The 18,657-nt window shown below is 58.1% G+C and overlaps 1 protein-coding gene across 1 annotated transcript in view; it reads right to left on the reverse strand.

The window, feature by feature from the left end:
* MEGF8 (multiple EGF like domains 8) overlaps positions 1-18,657 on the reverse strand; it is a 634,126-nt gene that overhangs the window by 274,560 nt on the left and 340,909 nt on the right. Inside the window, exon 24 of the mRNA XM_085615576.1 lies at positions 1,110-1,332. Coding sequence (XP_085471702.1) covers positions 1,110-1,332 — 223 coding nt within the window. The remainder of the gene's footprint in view (positions 1-1,109; positions 1,333-18,657) is intronic.

The raw sequence follows: 18,657 nt of genomic DNA on the forward strand, positions 1-18,657 counted from the left end.
CAGCACAAAATTACCAGCAGGCGAGTTCCCCCAAAAATGTAAAACCTTGGGTTGATCATCCAAAAAGGGGTCCCGTGCAACAGTCTTTCATACTACCATGCACAGTGAGCCCTCCTTTCAATTACCACTCAGCATTCAGGGGTAGTCCCAATAAATCTCCACACATTGTCACGCTCACAGTCAACAGTTTCCCCAAGCTGTTAGGCCTCGTTATGTTCACATTCACAGTGAAAGGAGCACTCAACTTACACTCACTGTGGGTGGGGTAGTACCCTATCTTGCACACCCATATGCTGAAGGTGGGGGCGGTGGCATATGTCCCATCCATTGCTCTGCTCAGACTAACCATGCCCCCCACTCTTAGCATGCTGAATAGCCCTCTGTACCCCTAACTCAGGTCCTTGGTCGGAAAGCTACTTCAGCCCCTCATTCTGCAAACATGCACTATGATGAGATGGCCTCTGAAATCCTCATCACTTCGGCCACAATGCTCTGGGAAATAGGCCTTAAACCACTTGCCCTGTATCACGACGAACCATGCACGGATTCTACCTCATCTTGCACACAGCTGTCCTTGTTCCATGGACAATCGCAAATCAAGGGTCTTGCTAGAAGTGCTACAGACTGGTAGGTGGGATCCGCCTCCGTCACCCACGCCCAGATGTAGTGGGGCCTGGTACCTCTGCCAATTGCCCCACTTACATTCATCATGCAACTTGCCAACCATCTGCTCTACAACATCTGCCCAGCTTACACTCCCCAGGCATGATGCTCTCCGGCATTCTCTTACTTACACTCAAAAGGCAGAACATTCTTCCCCACTTCCATTTATCACACCTGCACTCACCAGGCAGGGACCCCCATCCATGCCCTCCGTATACTCATCCGATAGAGGGCGCACCACCCTCCTTTATCATCAGAGGAATTCCAACACTCGTCCCACTGCCTGCTAATACTCACCAGACGCTGTATACATTAACCAGTCAGGGATCGTCCTCAACCGGCAGCACTGTTTGCACTCACGGGAGAGCAGGTCCTACGTCTGCCGTGCCTACACTCACCGACCGGATGCCTGTACACTCGCAAGCCTGTCCACCTCTTACACTCACCAGGCAGGGTGAAGTGATGTTCGGCTGCACAGTCAGGCTGATGCTAGGACAGGACATCTCAGTATCGCAGGGCTCCATGGTGTCCGAGGTGGAGAGCACCCAGACGCAGTAGGATAGCCCCGATCCTGGAACGCCGCCGGCCCTCAGGGAGCCCAGAGCAGATGAGGAGATGTTGGTGAGGAGGGAACGGCCGTCACATTCCCTGTAACACGTTCCTTCATTCCTGATGTTGTACAGAGAGGAAAAAGAAACACCAGAGATGAGGATGTTAGGATAACAGAGGCAGCATCTCAGAAGTGATCTGGAGTAAGAAGCTTAGGCAAGATACTAAAGGAGCCAGGTCTGTAAAAGAAGATGAGCAAACAGCGCCCTGGCAGAGAACCTTGGAGTAGTCATGGAAAGAGCTGAGTGTCCCCAGGAGAGAGCTGAGAGTGTCCCCAGGAGAGAGCTGAGAGTGTCCCCAGGAGAGAGCTGAGAGTGTCCCCAGGAGAGAGCTGAGAGTGTCCCCAGGAGAGAGCTGAGAGCGTCCCCAGGAGAGAGCTGGAAGCGTCCCCAGGGAGGCAGCTGGAAGCGTCCCCAGGGAGGCAGCTGGAAGCGTCCCCGGGGAGGCAGCTGGAAGCGTCCCCGGGGAGGCAGCTGGAAGCGTCCCCGGGGAGGCAGCTGGAAGCGTCCCCGGGGAGGCAGCTGGAAGCGTCCCCGGGGAGGCAGCTGGAAGCGTCCCCGGGGAGGCAGCTGAGCTGGGAGCGTCCCCGGGGAGGCAGCTGAGCTGGGAGCGTCCCCGGGGAGGCAGCTGAGCTGGGAGCGTCCCCGGGGAGGCAGCTGAGCTGGGAGCGTCCCCGGGGAGGCAGCTGAGCTGGGAGCGTCCCCGGGGAGGCAGCTGAGCTGGGAGCGTCCCCGGGGAGGCAGCTGAGCTGGGAGCGTCCCCGGGGAGGCAGCTGAGCTGGGAGCGTCCCCGGGGAGGCAGCTGAGCTGGGAGCGTCCCCGGGGAGGCAGCTGAGCTGGGAGCGTCCCCGGGGAGGCTGCTGAGCTGGGAGCGTCCCCGGGGAGGCTGCTGAGCTGGGAGCGTCCCCGGGGAGGCTGCTGAGCTGGGAGCGTCCCCGGGGAGGCTGCTGAGCTGGGAGCGTCCCCGGGGAGGCTGCTGAGCTGGGAGCGTCCCCGGGGAGGCTGCTGAGCTGGGAGCGTCCCCGGGGAGGCTGCTGAGCTGGGAGCGTCCCCGGGGAGGCTGCTGAGCTGGGAGCGTCCCCGGGGAGGCTGCTGAGCTGGGAGCGTCCCCGGGGAGGCTGCTGAGCTGGGAGCGTCCCCGGGGAGGCTGCTGAGCTGGGAGCGTCCCCGGGGAGGCTGCTGAGCTGGGAGCGTCCCCGGGGAGGCTGCTGAGCTGGGAGCGTCCCCGGGGAGGCTGCTGAGCTGGGAGCGTCCCCGGGGAGGCTGCTGAGCTGGGAGCGTCCCCGGGGAGGCTGCTGAGCTGGGAGCGTCCCCGGGGAGGCTGCTGAGCTGGGAGCGTCCCCGGGGAGGCTGCTGAGCTGGGAGCGTCCCCGGGGAGGCTGCTGAGCTGGGAGCGTCCCCGGGAGGCTGCTGAGATGGGAGCGTCCCCGGGGAGGCTGCTGAGCTGGGAGCGTCCCCGGGGAGGCTGCTGAGCTGGGAGCGTCCCCGGGGAGGCTGCTGAGCTGGGAGCGTCCCCGGGGAGGCTGCTGAGCTGGGAGCGTCCCCGGGGAGGCTGCTGAGCTGGGAGCGTCCCCGGGGAGGCTGCTGAGCTGGGAGCGTCCCCGGGGAGGCTGCTGAGCTGGGAGCGTCCCCGGGGAGGCTGCTGAGCTGGGAGCGTCCCCGGGGAGGCTGCTGAGCTGGGAGCGTCCCCGGGGAGGCTGCTGAGCTGGGAGCGTCCCCGGGGAGGCTGCTGAGATGGGAGCGTCCCCGGGGAGGCTGCTGAGATGGGAGCGTCCCCGGGGAGGCTGCTGAGATGGGAGCGTCCCCGGGGAGGCTGCTGAGATGGGAGCGTCCCCGGGGAGGCAGCTGAGATGGGAGCGTCCCCGGGGAGGCAGCTGAGCTGGGAGCGTCCACGGGGAGGCAGCTGAGCTGGGAGCGTCCACGGGGAGGCAGCTGAGCTAGTCCCCGGGGAGGCAGCTGAGCTGGGAGTGTCCCCGGGGAGGCAGCTGAGCTGGGAGTGTCCCCGGGGAGGCAGCTGAGCTGGGAGTGTCCCCGGGGAGGCAGCTGAGCTGGGAGTGTCCCCGGGGAAGCAGCTGAGCTGGGAGTGTCCCCGGGGAAGCAGCTGAGCTGGGAGTGTCCCCGGGGAGGCAGCTGAGTTGGGAGCGTCCCCGGGGAGGCAGCTGAGCTGGGAGCGTCCCCAGGGAGGCAGCTGAGCTGGGAGCGTCCCCAGGGAGGTAGCTGAGCTGGGAGCGTCCCCAGGGAGGCAGCTGGGAGCGTCCCCAGGGAGGCAGCTGGGAGCGCCCCCAGGGAGGCAGCTGGGAGCGCCCCCAGGGAGGCAGCTGGGAGCGCCCCCAGGGAGGCAGCTGGGAGCGCCCCCAGGGAGGCAGCTGGGAGCGCCCCCAGGGAGGCAGCTGGGAGCGCCCCCAGGGAGGCAGCTGGGAGCGCCCCCAGGGAGGCAGCTGGGAGCGCCCCCAGGGAGGCAGCTGGGAGCGCCCCCGGGGAGGCAGCTGGAAGCGTCCCCGGGGAGGCAGCTGGAAGCGTCCCCGGGGAGGCAGCTGGAAGCGTCCCCGGGGAGGCAGCTGAGCTGGGAGCGTCCCCGGGGAGGCAGCTGAGCTGGGAGCGTCCCCGGGGAGGCAGCTGAGCTGGGAGCGTCCCCGGGGAGGCAGCTGAGCTGGGAGCGTCCCCGGGGAGGCAGCTGAGCTGGGAGCGTCCCCGGGGAGGCAGCTGAGCTGGGAGCGTCCCCGGGGAGGCAGCTGAGCTGGGAGCGTCCCCGGGGAGGCAGCTGAGCTGGGAGCGTCCCCGGGGAGGCAGCTGAGCTGGGAGCGTCCCCGGGGAGGCAGCTGAGCTGGGAGCGTCCCCGGGGAGGCAGCTGAGCTGGGAGCGTCCCCGGGGAGGCAGCTGAGCTGGGAGCGTCCCCGGGGAGGCTGCTGAGCTGGGAGCGTCCCCGGGGAGGCTGCTGAGCTGGGAGCGTCCCCGGGGAGGCTGCTGAGCTGGGAGCGTCCCCGGGGAGGCTGCTGAGCTGGGAGCGTCCCCGGGGAGGCTGCTGAGCTGGGAGCGTCCCCGGGGAGGCTGCTGAGCTGGGAGCGTCCCCGGGGAGGCTGCTGAGCTGGGAGCGTCCCCGGGGAGGCTGCTGAGCTGGGAGCGTCCCCGGGGAGGCTGCTGAGCTGGGAGCGTCCCCGGGGAGGCTGCTGAGCTGGGAGCGTCCCCGGGGAGGCTGCTGAGCTGGGAGCGTCCCCGGGGAGGCTGCTGAGCTGGGAGCGTCCCCGGGGAGGCTGCTGAGCTGGGAGCGTCCCCGGGGAGGCTGCTGAGCTGGGAGCGTCCCCGGGGAGGCTGCTGAGCTGGGAGCGTCCCCGGGGAGGCTGCTGAGCTGGGAGCGTCCCCGGGGAGGCTGCTGAGCTGGGAGCGTCCCCGGGGAGGCTGCTGAGCTGGGAGCGTCCCCGGGGAGGCTGCTGAGCTGGGAGCGTCCCCGGGAGGCTGCTGAGATGGGAGCGTCCCCGGGGAGGCTGCTGAGCTGGGAGCGTCCCCGGGGAGGCTGCTGAGCTGGGAGCGTCCCCGGGGAGGCTGCTGAGCTGGGAGCGTCCCCGGGGAGGCTGCTGAGCTGGGAGCGTCCCCGGGGAGGCTGCTGAGCTGGGAGCGTCCCCGGGGAGGCTGCTGAGCTGGGAGCGTCCCCGGGGAGGCTGCTGAGCTGGGAGCGTCCCCGGGGAGGCTGCTGAGCTGGGAGCGTCCCCGGGGAGGCTGCTGAGCTGGGAGCGTCCCCGGGGAGGCTGCTGAGCTGGGAGCGTCCCCGGGGAGGCTGCTGAGATGGGAGCGTCCCCGGGGAGGCTGCTGAGATGGGAGCGTCCCCGGGGAGGCAGCTGAGATGGGAGCGTCCCCGGGGAGGCAGCTGAGCTGGGAGCGTCCACGGGGAGGCAGCTGAGCTAGTCCCCGGGGAGGCAGCTGAGCTGGGAGTGTCCCCGGGGAGGCAGCTGAGCTGGGAGTGTCCCCGGGGAGGCAGCTGAGCTGGGAGTGTCCCCGGGGAAGCAGCTGAGCTGGGAGTGTCCCCGGGGAAGCAGCTGAGCTGGGAGTGTCCCCGGGGAAGCAGCTGAGCTGGGAGTGTCCCCGGGGAGGCAGCTGAGTTGGGAGCGTCCCCGGGGAGGCAGCTGAGCTGGGAGCGTCCCCAGGGAGGCAGCTGAGCTGGGAGCGTCCCCAGGGAGGTAGCTGAGCTGGGAGCGTCCCCAGGGAGGCAGCTGGGAGCGTCCCCAGGGAGGCAGCTGGGAGCGCCCCCAGGGAGGCAGCTGGGAGCGCCCCCAGGGAGGCAGCTGGGAGCGCCCCCAGGGAGGCAGCTGGGAGCGCCCCCAGGGAGGCAGCTGGGAGCGCCCCCAGGGAGGCAGCTGGGAGCGCCCCCAGGGAGGCAGCTGGGAGCGCCCCCAGGGAGGCAGCTGGGAGCGCCCCCAGGGAGGCAGCTGGGAGCGCCCCCAGGGAGGCAGCTGGGAGCGCCCCCAGGGAGGCAGCTGGGAGCGCCCCCAGGGAGGTAGCTGGGAGCGCCCCCAGGGAGGTAGTTGGAAGCGCCCCCAGGGAGGTAGTTGGAAGCGCCCCCAGGGAGGCAGCTGTGAGTGCCCCCAGGGAGGCAGCTGTGAGTGCCCCCAGGGAGGCAGCTGTGAGTGCCCCCAGGGAGGCAGCTGGGAGTGCCCCCAGGGAGGCATCTGGGAGTGCCCCCAGGGAGGCATCTGGGAGTGCCCCCGGGCAGGCAGCTGGGAGTGCCCCCGGGCAGGCAGCTGGGAGTGCCCCCGGGCAGGCAGCTGGGAGTGCCCCCGGGCAGGCAGCTGGGAGTGCCCCCGGGCAGGCAGCTGGGAGTGCCCCCGAGCAGGCAGCTGGGAGTGCCCCCGAGCAGGCAGCTGGGAGTGCCCCCGAGCAGGCAGCTGGGAGTGCCCCCGGGCAGGCAGCTGGGAGTGCCCCCGGGCAGGCAGCTGGGAGTGCCCCCGGGCAGGCAGCTGGGAGTGCCCCCGGGCAGGCAGCTGGGAGTGCCCCCGGGCAGGCAGCTGGGAGTGCCCCCGGGCAGGTAGCTGGGAGCGCCCCCGGGCAGGTAGCTGGGAGCGCCCCCAGGGAGGTAGCTGGGAGCGCCCCCAGGGAGGTAGCTGGGAGCGCCCCCAGGGAGGTAGTTGGAAGCGCCCCCAGGGAGGCAGCTGTGAGTGACCCCGGGCAGGCAGCTGGGAGTGCCCCCGGGCAGGCAGCTGGGAGTGACCGGGCAGGCAGCTGGGAGTGCCCCCGGGCAGGCAGCTGGGAGTGCCCCCGGGCAGGCAGCTGGGAGTGCCCCCGGGCAGGCAGCTGGGAGTGCCCCCGAGCAGGCAGCTGGGAGTGCCCCCGAGCAGGCAGCTGGGAGTGCCCCCGGGCAGGCAGCTGGGAGTGCCCCCGGGCAGGCAGCTGGGAGTGCGTCCGGGGAGGCAGCTGGGAGTGCGTCCTGGGGAGGCAGCTGGGAGTGCGTCCTGGGGAGGCAGCTGGGAGTGCGTCCTGGGGAGGCAGCTGGGAGTGTCCTGGGGAGGCAGCTGGGAGCATCCGGGGAGATAGATAGGAGTGTTTGGGGCCACAGATTGAAGGTTTTGGGGAGATAGTGCAGAGTGTCCCAGAGTGGTAGCGGGGCAGGTAGGTGAAAGTACCCCAAGGAGGTAGACAGAGGTTCCCCAGGGAGCTAGCCGGAGGAGTCCCAGGAAGGCAGATGAAAGGGACCCAGGGAGGGAGCATGAACCTGCTGAAGTCTGAGTGAGTAAGGCTGCTCCCCTCATGGTTAAAATGCTCACTTACCAACCAGAATACCAGAGTTATAATCCTGTCTGCCAATTTCATTATATGTAGTGGTCCTGGATAAACCCCTTAATCTGCTTGTGCTACCGTATTAAGCGCTGTACAAGGTTAAAATATTCCCCCTTCTGTACATTATAAAGATATTGCAAGTCAGAGAGGTTTTCACTGCGGGGAGTACTAGTGGACCAGGCTCAACCCCCTCAAACTACAAACACAATACAAGTAAATAATAACAACAACAAGCATGCTGTGCTTTATGTAACTTTAGATAGCACATCTCTGCTAGTGTTGAGCACATTAAACAATAGATGCTACAATTATCCAATATTAGCACTGAGTGTACCCAGCACAAGACTCTGTGTTGTAGTCTTAGCTCAGGCTGAAACCGCCCTGGGTTGCTTGTGTTCCAGCTCAGGAGAGAACTGGCCTGGTAGTTCAGGCTGGACTGTTCCCATGAGCAGCAGGGTCAAGATTGATTTGCATGATTGGGTCTGGTATGAGGTGACCTAACACAGTGGGGAAAAAATAAACTGGGATGCCTCCCAAGTAATTACCAGTGGTTGTGATACATTCAAACATTCTGCCCGTCCCTTTCTGGTATTCCAACAGAGGGAGGGGAGCGAGCATCATCTGGGGGCTGAGCCAGAATCGACACAGGAGATAGAGTCAAACTGGAGAGGGTCTGATAAACATAGATACACTCCTAGAAGCCCCCCTCTACCTCCCCCAACTTTTGAGGAGTGCAATCAGCAACAGTGGGCCAAGAACTACTGTCTGACTCAGCATCCAGAGAGATCGAAAGAGCTCGATAGTAGGGATCCCTAGATAATGAATACGGGCCAGGCAACCAAGTGGCAATCTCAACATTCCAGCAGGTCATCTCTAGTGCCTAGGACTGTATCAATGCACCCCACCTCACCAGAGGGACCGACTACAGACTGCAGAAAACTATGCCTCCTGCTACTCCCCAGGAGGAGGGTGAGACACTAGTGTACAACAGCGAGATAAAGCACAAAGCGGAGCAAACCAGCACAGAGAGCGATGAAGGAGCAGGAGAGAGCCCTGGACCATTGATGCTTAGGTTACAACCTGCTTCCTGCCACAAATTTTAACTCTCAGTGTAGATTTAGTCTTAACAAAAATGGTAGTGCAAAAACAAACTCGAATAAGGACCAGAGGAATCACCACTAGACGAGACTAATTTAAACAAATCATCTCCTTTTTTGGTTTTCTCTAAGTGACAGTGTGTGCAACACGTATGCCAGGTGAGGGCGTCACTCTGTCTCAGATCTCAGACTACATCTATTTCTTGCTTTTCTCTTTTCATATGGAGGCATTGAGGATGATGTACAGGGCAGGTAACGGGTTTTCCATGTAGAGTTAATAAAAAATAAAGGTTGTTTTACCAGTGTTTTCTAAACCTTGACAAGGCGAGGTATTACAATCTAGGATCCAGCCAACAACAAAAAGATCCCATTGTCTGTTCTGTTTGATGATATCTGGAGGCAATGACATCTGGGACTGTGCGTTTTTCAGACTATAAACAGAAAGGCCATTTGAGGAACACTGAACAAGCATGTTCCTGTTCCCAACCGGCTTAGCTAAAGTCCTAGAACGTCAACAGGTTGGACATGAACTGGAGAGATGTATGGCCCATAAGATAACTCCCGTACACTAGTTCTTCTTTGTGTCCGAGACCTCCATGTATTGGAGACCACTGCAGGGTTATGTTTCTGGAGTATGGTTTTGTTGAGTCGTTGTGGTTCTTGTGCGCTGCCGTAGGACTGCACCTTTGATTTGGAACATCCTGGGACAGAGGGGTGGATTCAATTCTCTGAGGGGATTTTCGCTGCAGAAGCATTGAAGAACAAGTTACTTACCTTCGGTAATGATGTATCTGTAAGAAACATTAGTTAGTTAGATTCCTCACCTTAGAATATCCCCAGGCGTCAGGCTGGATCCGGAAAGATTTTGTGTCAGCAATACCCCTTGCGCTTCGCTAGGCGTCGGCGTCGTCGTGCTCTGGAATGACGGAGTACTTAGACGCCGCCCTCGCGCGCGGACTTCAGTTCTTGTACATAGCTTTCCGCGCCAGGAACGCAGAGCCATGCAATAGACCGACACTGGTGCCAAAAAAGTCTAGGGGCCTGAAAAGGATAACCTGAACCCTAGATGTCGGTTTGCAGAACGGGGAGGATGGGTGGGTCGGTGAGGAATCTAGCTAACTAATGTTTCTTACAGATACATCGTTACCGAAGGTAAGTAACTTGTTCATCTGAAAGAAACACGTTATTTAGATTCCTCACCTTAGAATAGATACCCCAGCAATACCAACCCCAGTGGTGGGTCTGCGAACCAAGATCACACCAGAAAGTCCTGGAGAACAGAACGGCCAAAGAAGCCGTCTCTCCGGACTTGGCTGTCCAGGCAATAATGCTTGGCAAACGTGTGCAGCGAGGCCCACGTTGCTGCCTGACAGATGTCCTGCAAGGGGACTCCCTGACCCAAGGCCGTCGTCGCCGCCGTGGCCCGAGTGGAATGGGCCCTCAACCCAACAGGAGGTTCCTTTTTAGATAAGGAGTAACAAGCTTTGATGCACAAAACGACCCACCGAGAGATGGTTTGCTTGTTCACCGCCCGCCCCTTCTTAGCGCCCACGTAGCCAACGAAGAGTTGGTCATCCACCCGGAACTGTTTTGTGCGGTCCAGATAGAAGGAGAGCGCACGTTTTGGGTCCAGATGGTGGAGCCGCTCTTCCTCTTTCGAGGGATGCAGAGGCGGAAAGAAGTTGGGCAGCGTAACAGACTGCTTGATGTGAAAGGCAGTCACAACCTTAGGAAGGAAGGAAGGGCGAGTGCGGAGCACAACCTTGTCCGGATGAATAGAAAGGAAAGGAGGCTTAGAAGAGAGAGCCTGGAGCTCACTCACCCTTCTAGCAGAGGTGATGGCTACCAGGAAAGCAGTCTTAAGCGTCAAGAGACGAAGAGGACAATTATGAAGTGGCTCAAAGGGAGCGCACATCAGATAAGTCAAAACAAGATTCAAATCCCACTGAGGCATTACGAAAGGGACAGGAGGAAACATGTGAGTAATGCCCTTAAGGAACTGAGAAACAACAGGGGATTTGAAGAGAGAAGGCTGATCAGGAAGCCGAAGGAAGGCAGAGATAGCAGAAAGATAACCTTTAAGAGTGCCCAGAGCAGAGCCCTGCTGGGCCAAAGAAAGAAGGAAGAGGTGAACCTCAGAAAGAGGGGCGGAAAGGGGATCCACAGCCTTTGCTGTGCACCATGCCACAAATTTGTTCCACCTACAGGCGTATACCATTTTAGTGGAGGGACGCCTGGCTGCCAGAATCACATTGCAGACTTCAGGAGGCAAGTCAAATGGCATCAACTGTCGCCGCTCAATCTCCACGCATGAAGGTGGAGACTGGACAGGTTCGGGTGGAGGACCGTCCCCTGTTGCTGCAACAGAAGGTCCTCCTGAAGAGGCAGTCATATCGGGGGATCGATTGACAGACTGAGTAGCTCGGGATACCAGTACCTTCGTGCCCAATCCGGAGCCACCAAGATGACTTGGGCCCGGTCGCGCCTGATCTTCAGCACTCTGGGCAGAAGTGGTATAGGAGGAAAGGCGTATAACAGAACGCAACTCCATTCGCGACGAAAAGCGACCCCGAGCAAGTGCCGCCTTGGAAACTCCAACGCGCAGAACTGCTGACATTGCGCGTTCTCTTCGGTGGCGAATAGATCTAACCAAGGCTCTCCCCACTGCCGAAAGAGGCCTTGCGCCACGTCCGAGATGAGACGCCATTCGTGATCAATCATGCACCAGCGGCTGAGTTCATCTGCTCTGGCGTTAGAGAGCACGCCAGATGTTGAACCACCAGGGTGATGCCCTGATGTTCCAGCCATGTCCAGAGGCGCAGAGCCTCCTGACAAAGGGTCCACGACCCCACCCCGCCCTGTTTGTTGCAATACCACATGGCGGTGGTGTTGTCCGTGAACACCTGCACCACACTTCCCCAGACAACGGGAAGGAATGCCTTCAGTGCAAGTCGGATCTCTCTCAGCTCCAAAAGGTTGATATGGAGCCGAGACTCCGCCGGAGACCAGAATCCTCTGATCTCCGCCTCCCCCATGTGGCCCCCCCATCCCAGGAGGGACGCATCCGTCACCACTACGTGCTCCGGGTGGGGTAGGGAGAGGGATCTGCCGCTGACCCAATCGCGGTTCGTGAGCCACCACTGCAACTATTTTGCAGTGCCCTCCGAGATCAAGACATGGTCGGACAGGTTGCCCTGATGCTGGGCCCACTGAAACTTCAGGGCCCACTGCAGCGCCCGCATTCGCCACCTGGCGTGATGCACTAACAAGATGCAGGAGGCCATCAGACCCTGAAGCCGCAGCACCAACCCGACCGAAACCCAGGATAGAGGCTGAAAGATGGGAATCAGAGCCTGAATATCCCGGACCCGCTGCTTCGGAGGATAAGCCTGGAACTGCGCAGAGTCCAGAACCGCACCGATGAAAAGGAGCTTCTGGGAGGGACTCAGATGCGACTTCGGCACGTTGATGGAGAACCCCAGCAAATGCAGGAGGTCGGCCGTAGTCTGGAGGTGGGAGACAACCTGCTGGGGCGAGACCGCCTTCAACAGCCAGTCGTCGAGATAGGGGAAGACTGGTACCCCAGATCTGCGCAGATGAGCTGCAACCACCGCCATCACTTTCGTGAACACCCGAGGGGCACTGGTGAGGCCGAAGGGGAGCACCGTGAACTGGAAATGCTCCTGACCCACCGTGAACCGCAGGTAACGCCGGAGGGCCAGCAGGACGGGAATGTGAAAATAGGCGTCCTGCAAGTCCAACGTTACCATCCAGTCTCCTGGATCCAGGGCAGCCAGAACCTGAGCTAGGTTAAGCCTCGTGAACCTCTCCTTCCGGAGGAAGGCGTTGACGCGCCTGAGGTCCAAGATAGGGCGTAGGCCCCCTTTGCCCTTCTTGGGAACCAGAAAGTAGTGGGAATAACAACCACGACCTACTTCTGGACCAGGAACGCGCTTGACGGCCCCCTTGGCCAAGAGGGCTGCAACTTCCTCCCGTAGAAGATAAAAGTGATCCTCCGACATGCGGTGGCACTGCGGTGGCATGGCTGGAGGGGTCGTCTCGAAGGGGAGGGAGTAGCCCCTTCGGACGATTTGCAGCACCCACCTGTCCGACGTGATGGAACGCCAGTGGAGCAGGTGATGGCGAACTCTGCCGCCCACTGGCGTGGAATGGGCCTAAAAGCACGGACTAGGAGGTCTTTGAGGCGGATGCTGCCGGGGTGGATGTGGACTGACCGTCCCGTTGAACCCTGGTACCGCCTCGGCGGAATCAACGTCCGCGAGCGCGATCAGGTTGGATCTGCGGCCGGTGGCTAGGCGGACGTGAGGGGGCGCCCCTTCCTTGGCCACGAAAGAGACGAAAGGCGAAAGTTTGCGGTCACGGCCCCGAGAGGCCCAAGGACTTGGCCGTAGCCCGGGAGTCCTTGAAGCGCACCAGCGCACTATCCGCCTTCTCGCCAAAATGGAGAGGGCCATCAAAGGGCATATATCCATGAGGGTGCTCTGGACATCCCCTGAGAAAGACGTGGACCGCAGCCAGGCGTGGCGGCGGAGCGCCACCGTGGTGGACATCGCCCTATCCAGTGAGTCCGTAGTGTATAGTCCACATCGAATAGCATGTCGTGCTGCATCCCGCCCGTCGGCAAGAGCCTGGGCGAGCCGCGTCCGGGACTCCTCCGGACACTGGGGCAGCACGTCCTCCACTGTATCCCACAGAGAGTGGGAATAACGGTCCAAGAGGCAAGCGGTGTTCAAGGACCGCAGTCTCAAACTAAGGGAAGAGAACAGCTTCTTACCAAACTGCTCTAGCCTCTTGGATTCCAGTTCCAGGGCAGCGGACGGGAAGGAGGATTGGGAAGTAGAGGCCTGGATAACCAGGCTCTCGGACTTGGGGTGTTGGGACAGAAAACTGGGGTCGCCCAGAGCAGGGCGGTGGCGCCGGGCCACGTTCTGATCCACAGGAGGTACTTTGAAGGGCTTGGACCAGGTGCCCTTCAGAACGTCCACTAGTGCCTCATTGAACTGCAGCAGAGGCTCCGAGGAGCTTGCTGACGGTTGAAGCACTTCAGTGAGGAGGTTAGTCCTCACGGCCACATCAGGCAGCTCCAGCCCAAGGGCTTCGGCCGCCTTGCGCAGCACTACTGAAAATGAAGCACCTTCCTCCGAAGCCACAGTCGGAGGAGAGATGAAAACAGTGTCCGGGGAGGTGTCCAGACCACTGGCATCCCCCAGCTCATCTGGCCAGTCCTGATATAAGTTGGCCTGCATGGCCAGAGGGTCCTCAGACCCCTCCCAGTCGCCCCCGTCATCCGATTCCTGATAAACAGGGGGAATAATCGGAGCCGGACGGTAGATGAAATTTTCATCCATCGGCGTCGGCTGCGGCGCCGCACCGGCGCCGGGCCCGGACGGAACCGGGGAACGGCATAGTCCGGAGATGGAGCCGGGGGTGGAACCGGTTTTGGCGCCGGCGGAGGAGGCGTTGTGAGGTCGACCGGCACCGACAGATCAAGGCCTGGATCCCACGGGAACCTGCAGCGTCGGGACCGAAGTCGACGACGGCGCCTGGGCCGGAGCCACCGGCTCACTAGGTCGCCCAGTCGAGCCCGCGGGGCCCGAAGGCGTGCCGGCAGGCGTCTATGGTGGAGCCAGGCCCCTCATGATCTAGAGGAAGGCACTGATCTCCGCCGGAGTCGCATCAGTCCCAGGGACCAGAGGGTATGGGGACGGACGCGGCTCCTGCGGCTCCGACGGAGCCGCGGGGGTGGTACCACCTGGACCCTCGACCGAGTCGCGCGACCGGCGAGGGGAGTCCGAAGAGCGATGTCGCCTCTTGGACTTCTTAGCATACTTCGACTTACCTAAAGACTTTGACCCCGGCGCGCAGTGGTGGTGGCTGCGGCTCGCGACCGGTCCTTCGACCTCCTCCTGGACCGGGAACAGCGCGGTGCCCAGTGTCGGAGCTCGAAAAGCTTAAGGGACCGCTCCCGCCTAGCCTTCGAGGTCAAGGCCTGGCAGTCGATGCACGACTCCACATCGTGGTCAGCCCCCAGGCAGTAAAGGCACCGGCGGTGGTGGTCAGTCACCGACACCAGTCGATGACAGGAGTCACAGGCTTTAAACCCGGCCATCTTACCGGCACCAGTTCGAATCGAGTAGACAAAAGAGGTCAAAAAGTGACTAAAGGGGTAAGCTCTTCACGGATCGGCGCTGTCTGGCGCGGAAAAAATAAGAACTGACGTCAGCGCGCGAGGGCGGCATCTAAGTACTCCGATGAAGTCATTCCGGCGCACAACGCAGACGACGGACGCGGAGCTGCAGACGGCACCTAGCGACGTGCAAGTGGTAATGCCGATGAAAAATCTTTCCGGATCCAGCCTGATGCCTGGGGATATTCTAAGGTGAGGAATCTAACTAACATGTTTCTTTCAGATATCTGCTCATTGTCATTACCCTTCAAGTAGGAATCAAAAAGATTGCCTGTCCTACAGTGAATGGGATTCTCAGAATGAAAGCCAACATCTCAACACTGAAAGCTGTACGCGTGTCTGGCTGTACTTTCCAGCATTTTTATGTCGGGAAGTTAAGGCCTTGATGCCCAGCAGAAGTGTTCAAGCTTTTCAGTGCTGATCATCGAGAAGTCCAAGGCAGCAGTTCATCTAGGATAGACCTCCCAGCAGGACACTCTGAGGAGGCTCCGCAGTAATCATCATGTCTGAAATGGATCCCTTCAGAATCATTTTGTGTCCTCCTCAACCTGCTCCCGGACTGATAGGGCTATTCTTAAAATAGGGTTGTCAGGAGGAAAGGATTCACCAATGACTTGCTTACTTTACTGGCTGTTTAGTGCCACAGGAGGGACACTCATGAATAGTGCAGGAAATGTCCTCTGTGGAAAAAAGCTGGTAAATGAAATGTAATCAATAAGGCCCTTATTATAATGTACCATGAAAATATGCTAAATGATTTTGAGCTGAGAGTTTTAACTGCAGAAAAATAAGACAACAGGGTCAGTCTGTTGGATTAAAGGTTTAATGCCGTCGTTCAGGATACCGGCCTGCTTTCACTTGATTCTTTATCTGAAAACATTACATGCTACTTTAGAGGCTGGTAAAATCTATATGCACAGTTTACGGTGTTATTAAGATGTCTTTTTCTAAAGGAATGAAAGGAAAATGCTACTTACCTATTATGCATCTGTTCTTGGCATGTAGAGCTGTAGAGCACATGCGGTGCATAGCTCGCCATCAAGTGTTGGGTCCGGATATTGCACTTTGTTTTTCTTTGAAGAAGTCTTTCCAGTAACTAGGTAGGTGACTCCTCCTTTCGGTGATAGTGCTGATGGGCATCGACTCCATCTTTAGATTGTTTTGACGCAGAGGGTGATGATGGAGTTAATAAGAGTAGTAAATAGAGATGTCCATGTATATTGTATCTAAGTAAGATAGTACTGCAACAGATATAGGAACCCGGGGAGGGGGGTGCATGTGACTCTACAGCTCTACATGCTCAGAACAGATGCATGCTGGGCAAGTAGCATTTTCCGCTCGAGGCATGTGAGCTGTAGATCACATGCTGTGCATAGACCATACAGCAGTTATCTCCCAAAGCGGTGGCTAACCTGTAGCTGTTGCAGCTGTTTGAAATAGTGTACGTAAAACTGTTTGACCCACTCGAGCTTGCGGTCTAGCGAAGACATCCACACAGTAGTGTTTTGTAAATGTGTGAGGTATAGACCATGTTACAGCTTTGCAAATGTCATCTATGGGTACATTTCCTAAAAATGCCATAGAGGCTCCTAGTTTGCGAGTGGAGTGTGCTCTAGGGGGGGATTGTTAAGGTGTGTTTTGCTTTAATATAGCATGTTTGAATGCACTTGACTATCCATCGTGCAATACCTGATTTTGATATAGGATTGCCTTTATGTGGTGGAACAAAAGCGTATGGATGTGGAGGCTAAATTGCTGCGCTGTAGATGTAATAGATAGCAAATGATGTTTTGTATTGAAGCATCAAGCGGGTTGATATGATTGTTATTACAATATCACAAACCTCTTCCATTTTGCTGCATACCATGCTCTTGTGGTAGGGCATCTAGCCTCTTTGATGATATTCATGCAGTCTGACGGAAGATTTAGGTAACCAAACTCTAAGATTTCAGGTGCCAGATCACAAGGTTGAGATGACTGGGATCTGGATGTCTTATGTCTCCATGGCCCAGAGTGAGGAGATTAGGAGAAAGATACAGTTTTTGGTGAGGAACTACAGATAACTCCAACAGAGTTGTGAACCAGGGTTGACAGGCCCATGTGGGAACAACGAGGATTAGTGTCAGGGAAGCCTGTCTGTGCTACCGAACCACTAAGGGAATGAGTGAGAGAGGTGGAAAAGCATAGGCAAATATCTTTGAGCAATTCATCCATAGTATTGCCTTTGGACAATGGGTGTAGATACCTGGATGCAAAGTTTTGGCATTTCGCGTTTAGGTGTGTGGCGTACAGATCCATCTCTGGGAAGCCCCACATTTGAAAGAATGAGAGGAGAACCTGAGGGTGGAGTTCCCATCCATGGATCTGGTGTCGTTGACGACTGAGCAGATCTGCAATCTGGTTGTTTACTCCTGAAAGGTGTTCTGGAAGGAGATACATTTTGTGACTTATTGCCCATCTCTAGATGGTCTTAGCTAGTTGTGACAGCTGGAGAGAGTGTGTCTCCCCCCCCCCCCTGTTTTTGTATGTAGTACATTGCTGTCATGTTGTCTGTACGAATTAGGACAGCTTTGCCTACTAGATGAAGTTGAAACGCTTTGAGCGCTATAACAATTGCTCGCAGCTCTAGATGGTTTATGTGGAGTTGCTTTTGTTGCAGGCTCCACATGCCCTGAATGGTATGTTATTGGAGATCAGCTCCCCAACCAGTGAGTGATGCGTCTGCTGTTAGCACTATCTGTGGAACCGGGTCGAGGAAGGGCTGCCCTTTTGAAAGGTTTTGTGTATTCCACCACTGCAGAGCGATGGGTGCGGCCTTCCACCAACACTAGATCTGATAACCGACTCGGAGCCTGGTTCCATTGACGTGCTATGCATTCTTGGAGGGGACGCATTTGAAGTCTTGCGTAAGGTACGATTAGGATGCAAGACGCCATCATTCCTAGTAACTGCATGAACACTCGAGCTGGTAAGGAGTGTTGGGGCCGAAACTGAGAGATTAGAGTCTGCATGTTGCGGATTCTGGATGGGCTGGGACTCGCTAGAGCTTTTTGAGTGTTTATTGTGGCTCCTAGAAACACCTGTATGTTGACCTGGCCAGGTTTACAGTGAACCCAAGTTCGTGGAGTATATGCTCTGTTTTTTTGAGTGTGGCGTAGGCAGCTTTGTTGAGAGCTGACTTATGAGCCAGTCGTCTAGGTATGGGAAAGCGTGAATTTGTTGTCTTCGTAGATGAGCTGCAACTACTGCCAATCACTTTGTGAAAACCCTGGGTGCGGTAGATACTCTGAATGGGAGGACCTTGGATTGATAATCTTGGCCCTCTACCACAAACCTGAGGTATTTGCGGTGAGCAGGGTGTATGGGAATATGGAAATAGACGTCCTTCAAGTCCAGAGTGGATAGAAAGTCGCCTTGTTGAAGTAGTGGGAGCACTTGCTGAAGTGTGACCATGTGAACGTGGTCCGACTGAATGTATCGTTTTAGTTCTACGAGGTCTAGTTTCGGCCCGAGAGAACAGTCTTTTTTGAGAATGAATAAGTACAGGGAGTATACCACGGTCCCGGTCTATAGCATGTTTTTCCAACAGAGAGAGAACCTTCTGCCTGAGGAGAGTGTTCTTGTGGAATTGTAAGTAATCTTGGAGGAATCTTTGGGGGAATATCTGTAAGCTCTAGGAAGTAAACATATTGGATAATTTGTAGGACCCACTTGTCTGAGATCAATAAATTCCAGAAAGGTATGAATTGAGAGAAGTCCCCCGACAGGAGTGGAATGATTTTGGGGGTTTGTACCGGAAGGAAGTCACGGTTTGTTTGCAGGGGAAGTGTGTGTGGAGTTGCCTCTGCCCTTACCGTTGTTTCCTCTAAAACCTCCTCTAAAATAGCCTCTTTGATGAGGGTGATTGGTTGTTAGCCTTGTAAGAGGAGGAGTGAGTTTCTGTGGATACAGTTGGAGCCACCCCTGTAAAAGGAGCTATGAAAGGAACCCCTATTTGTAGAGGACTGTAAAGCCCCCATGGACTTCGCAACCTCGTGTCTTTTTTCATTTTCTCCAGCGAGGTATCAACTGCTGGGCCGAAGAGATGTTCTGTATCAAACGGTTGATTTAGAATGGAGGTTTGTACCTCAGGCTTGAATCCTGAGATTCTCAACCAAGCATGCCTGCGCAGTAGAACGCAAGTGTTTACTGCACGAGCTGCTGCGTCTGCTGTGTCTAGGGCACATCTGATGGAAGTATTAGTAATGAGTTTGCCTTCCTGGATCAGATCATTAGACCAAGCCTTATGCTCGTCCGGGAGAAATTGCATGAGCTT

Source organism: Triturus cristatus, chromosome 7 (genome assembly GCF_964204655.1).
Source record: "Triturus cristatus chromosome 7, aTriCri1.1, whole genome shotgun sequence".
NCBI lineage: Eukaryota > Metazoa > Chordata > Amphibia > Caudata > Salamandridae > Triturus > Triturus cristatus.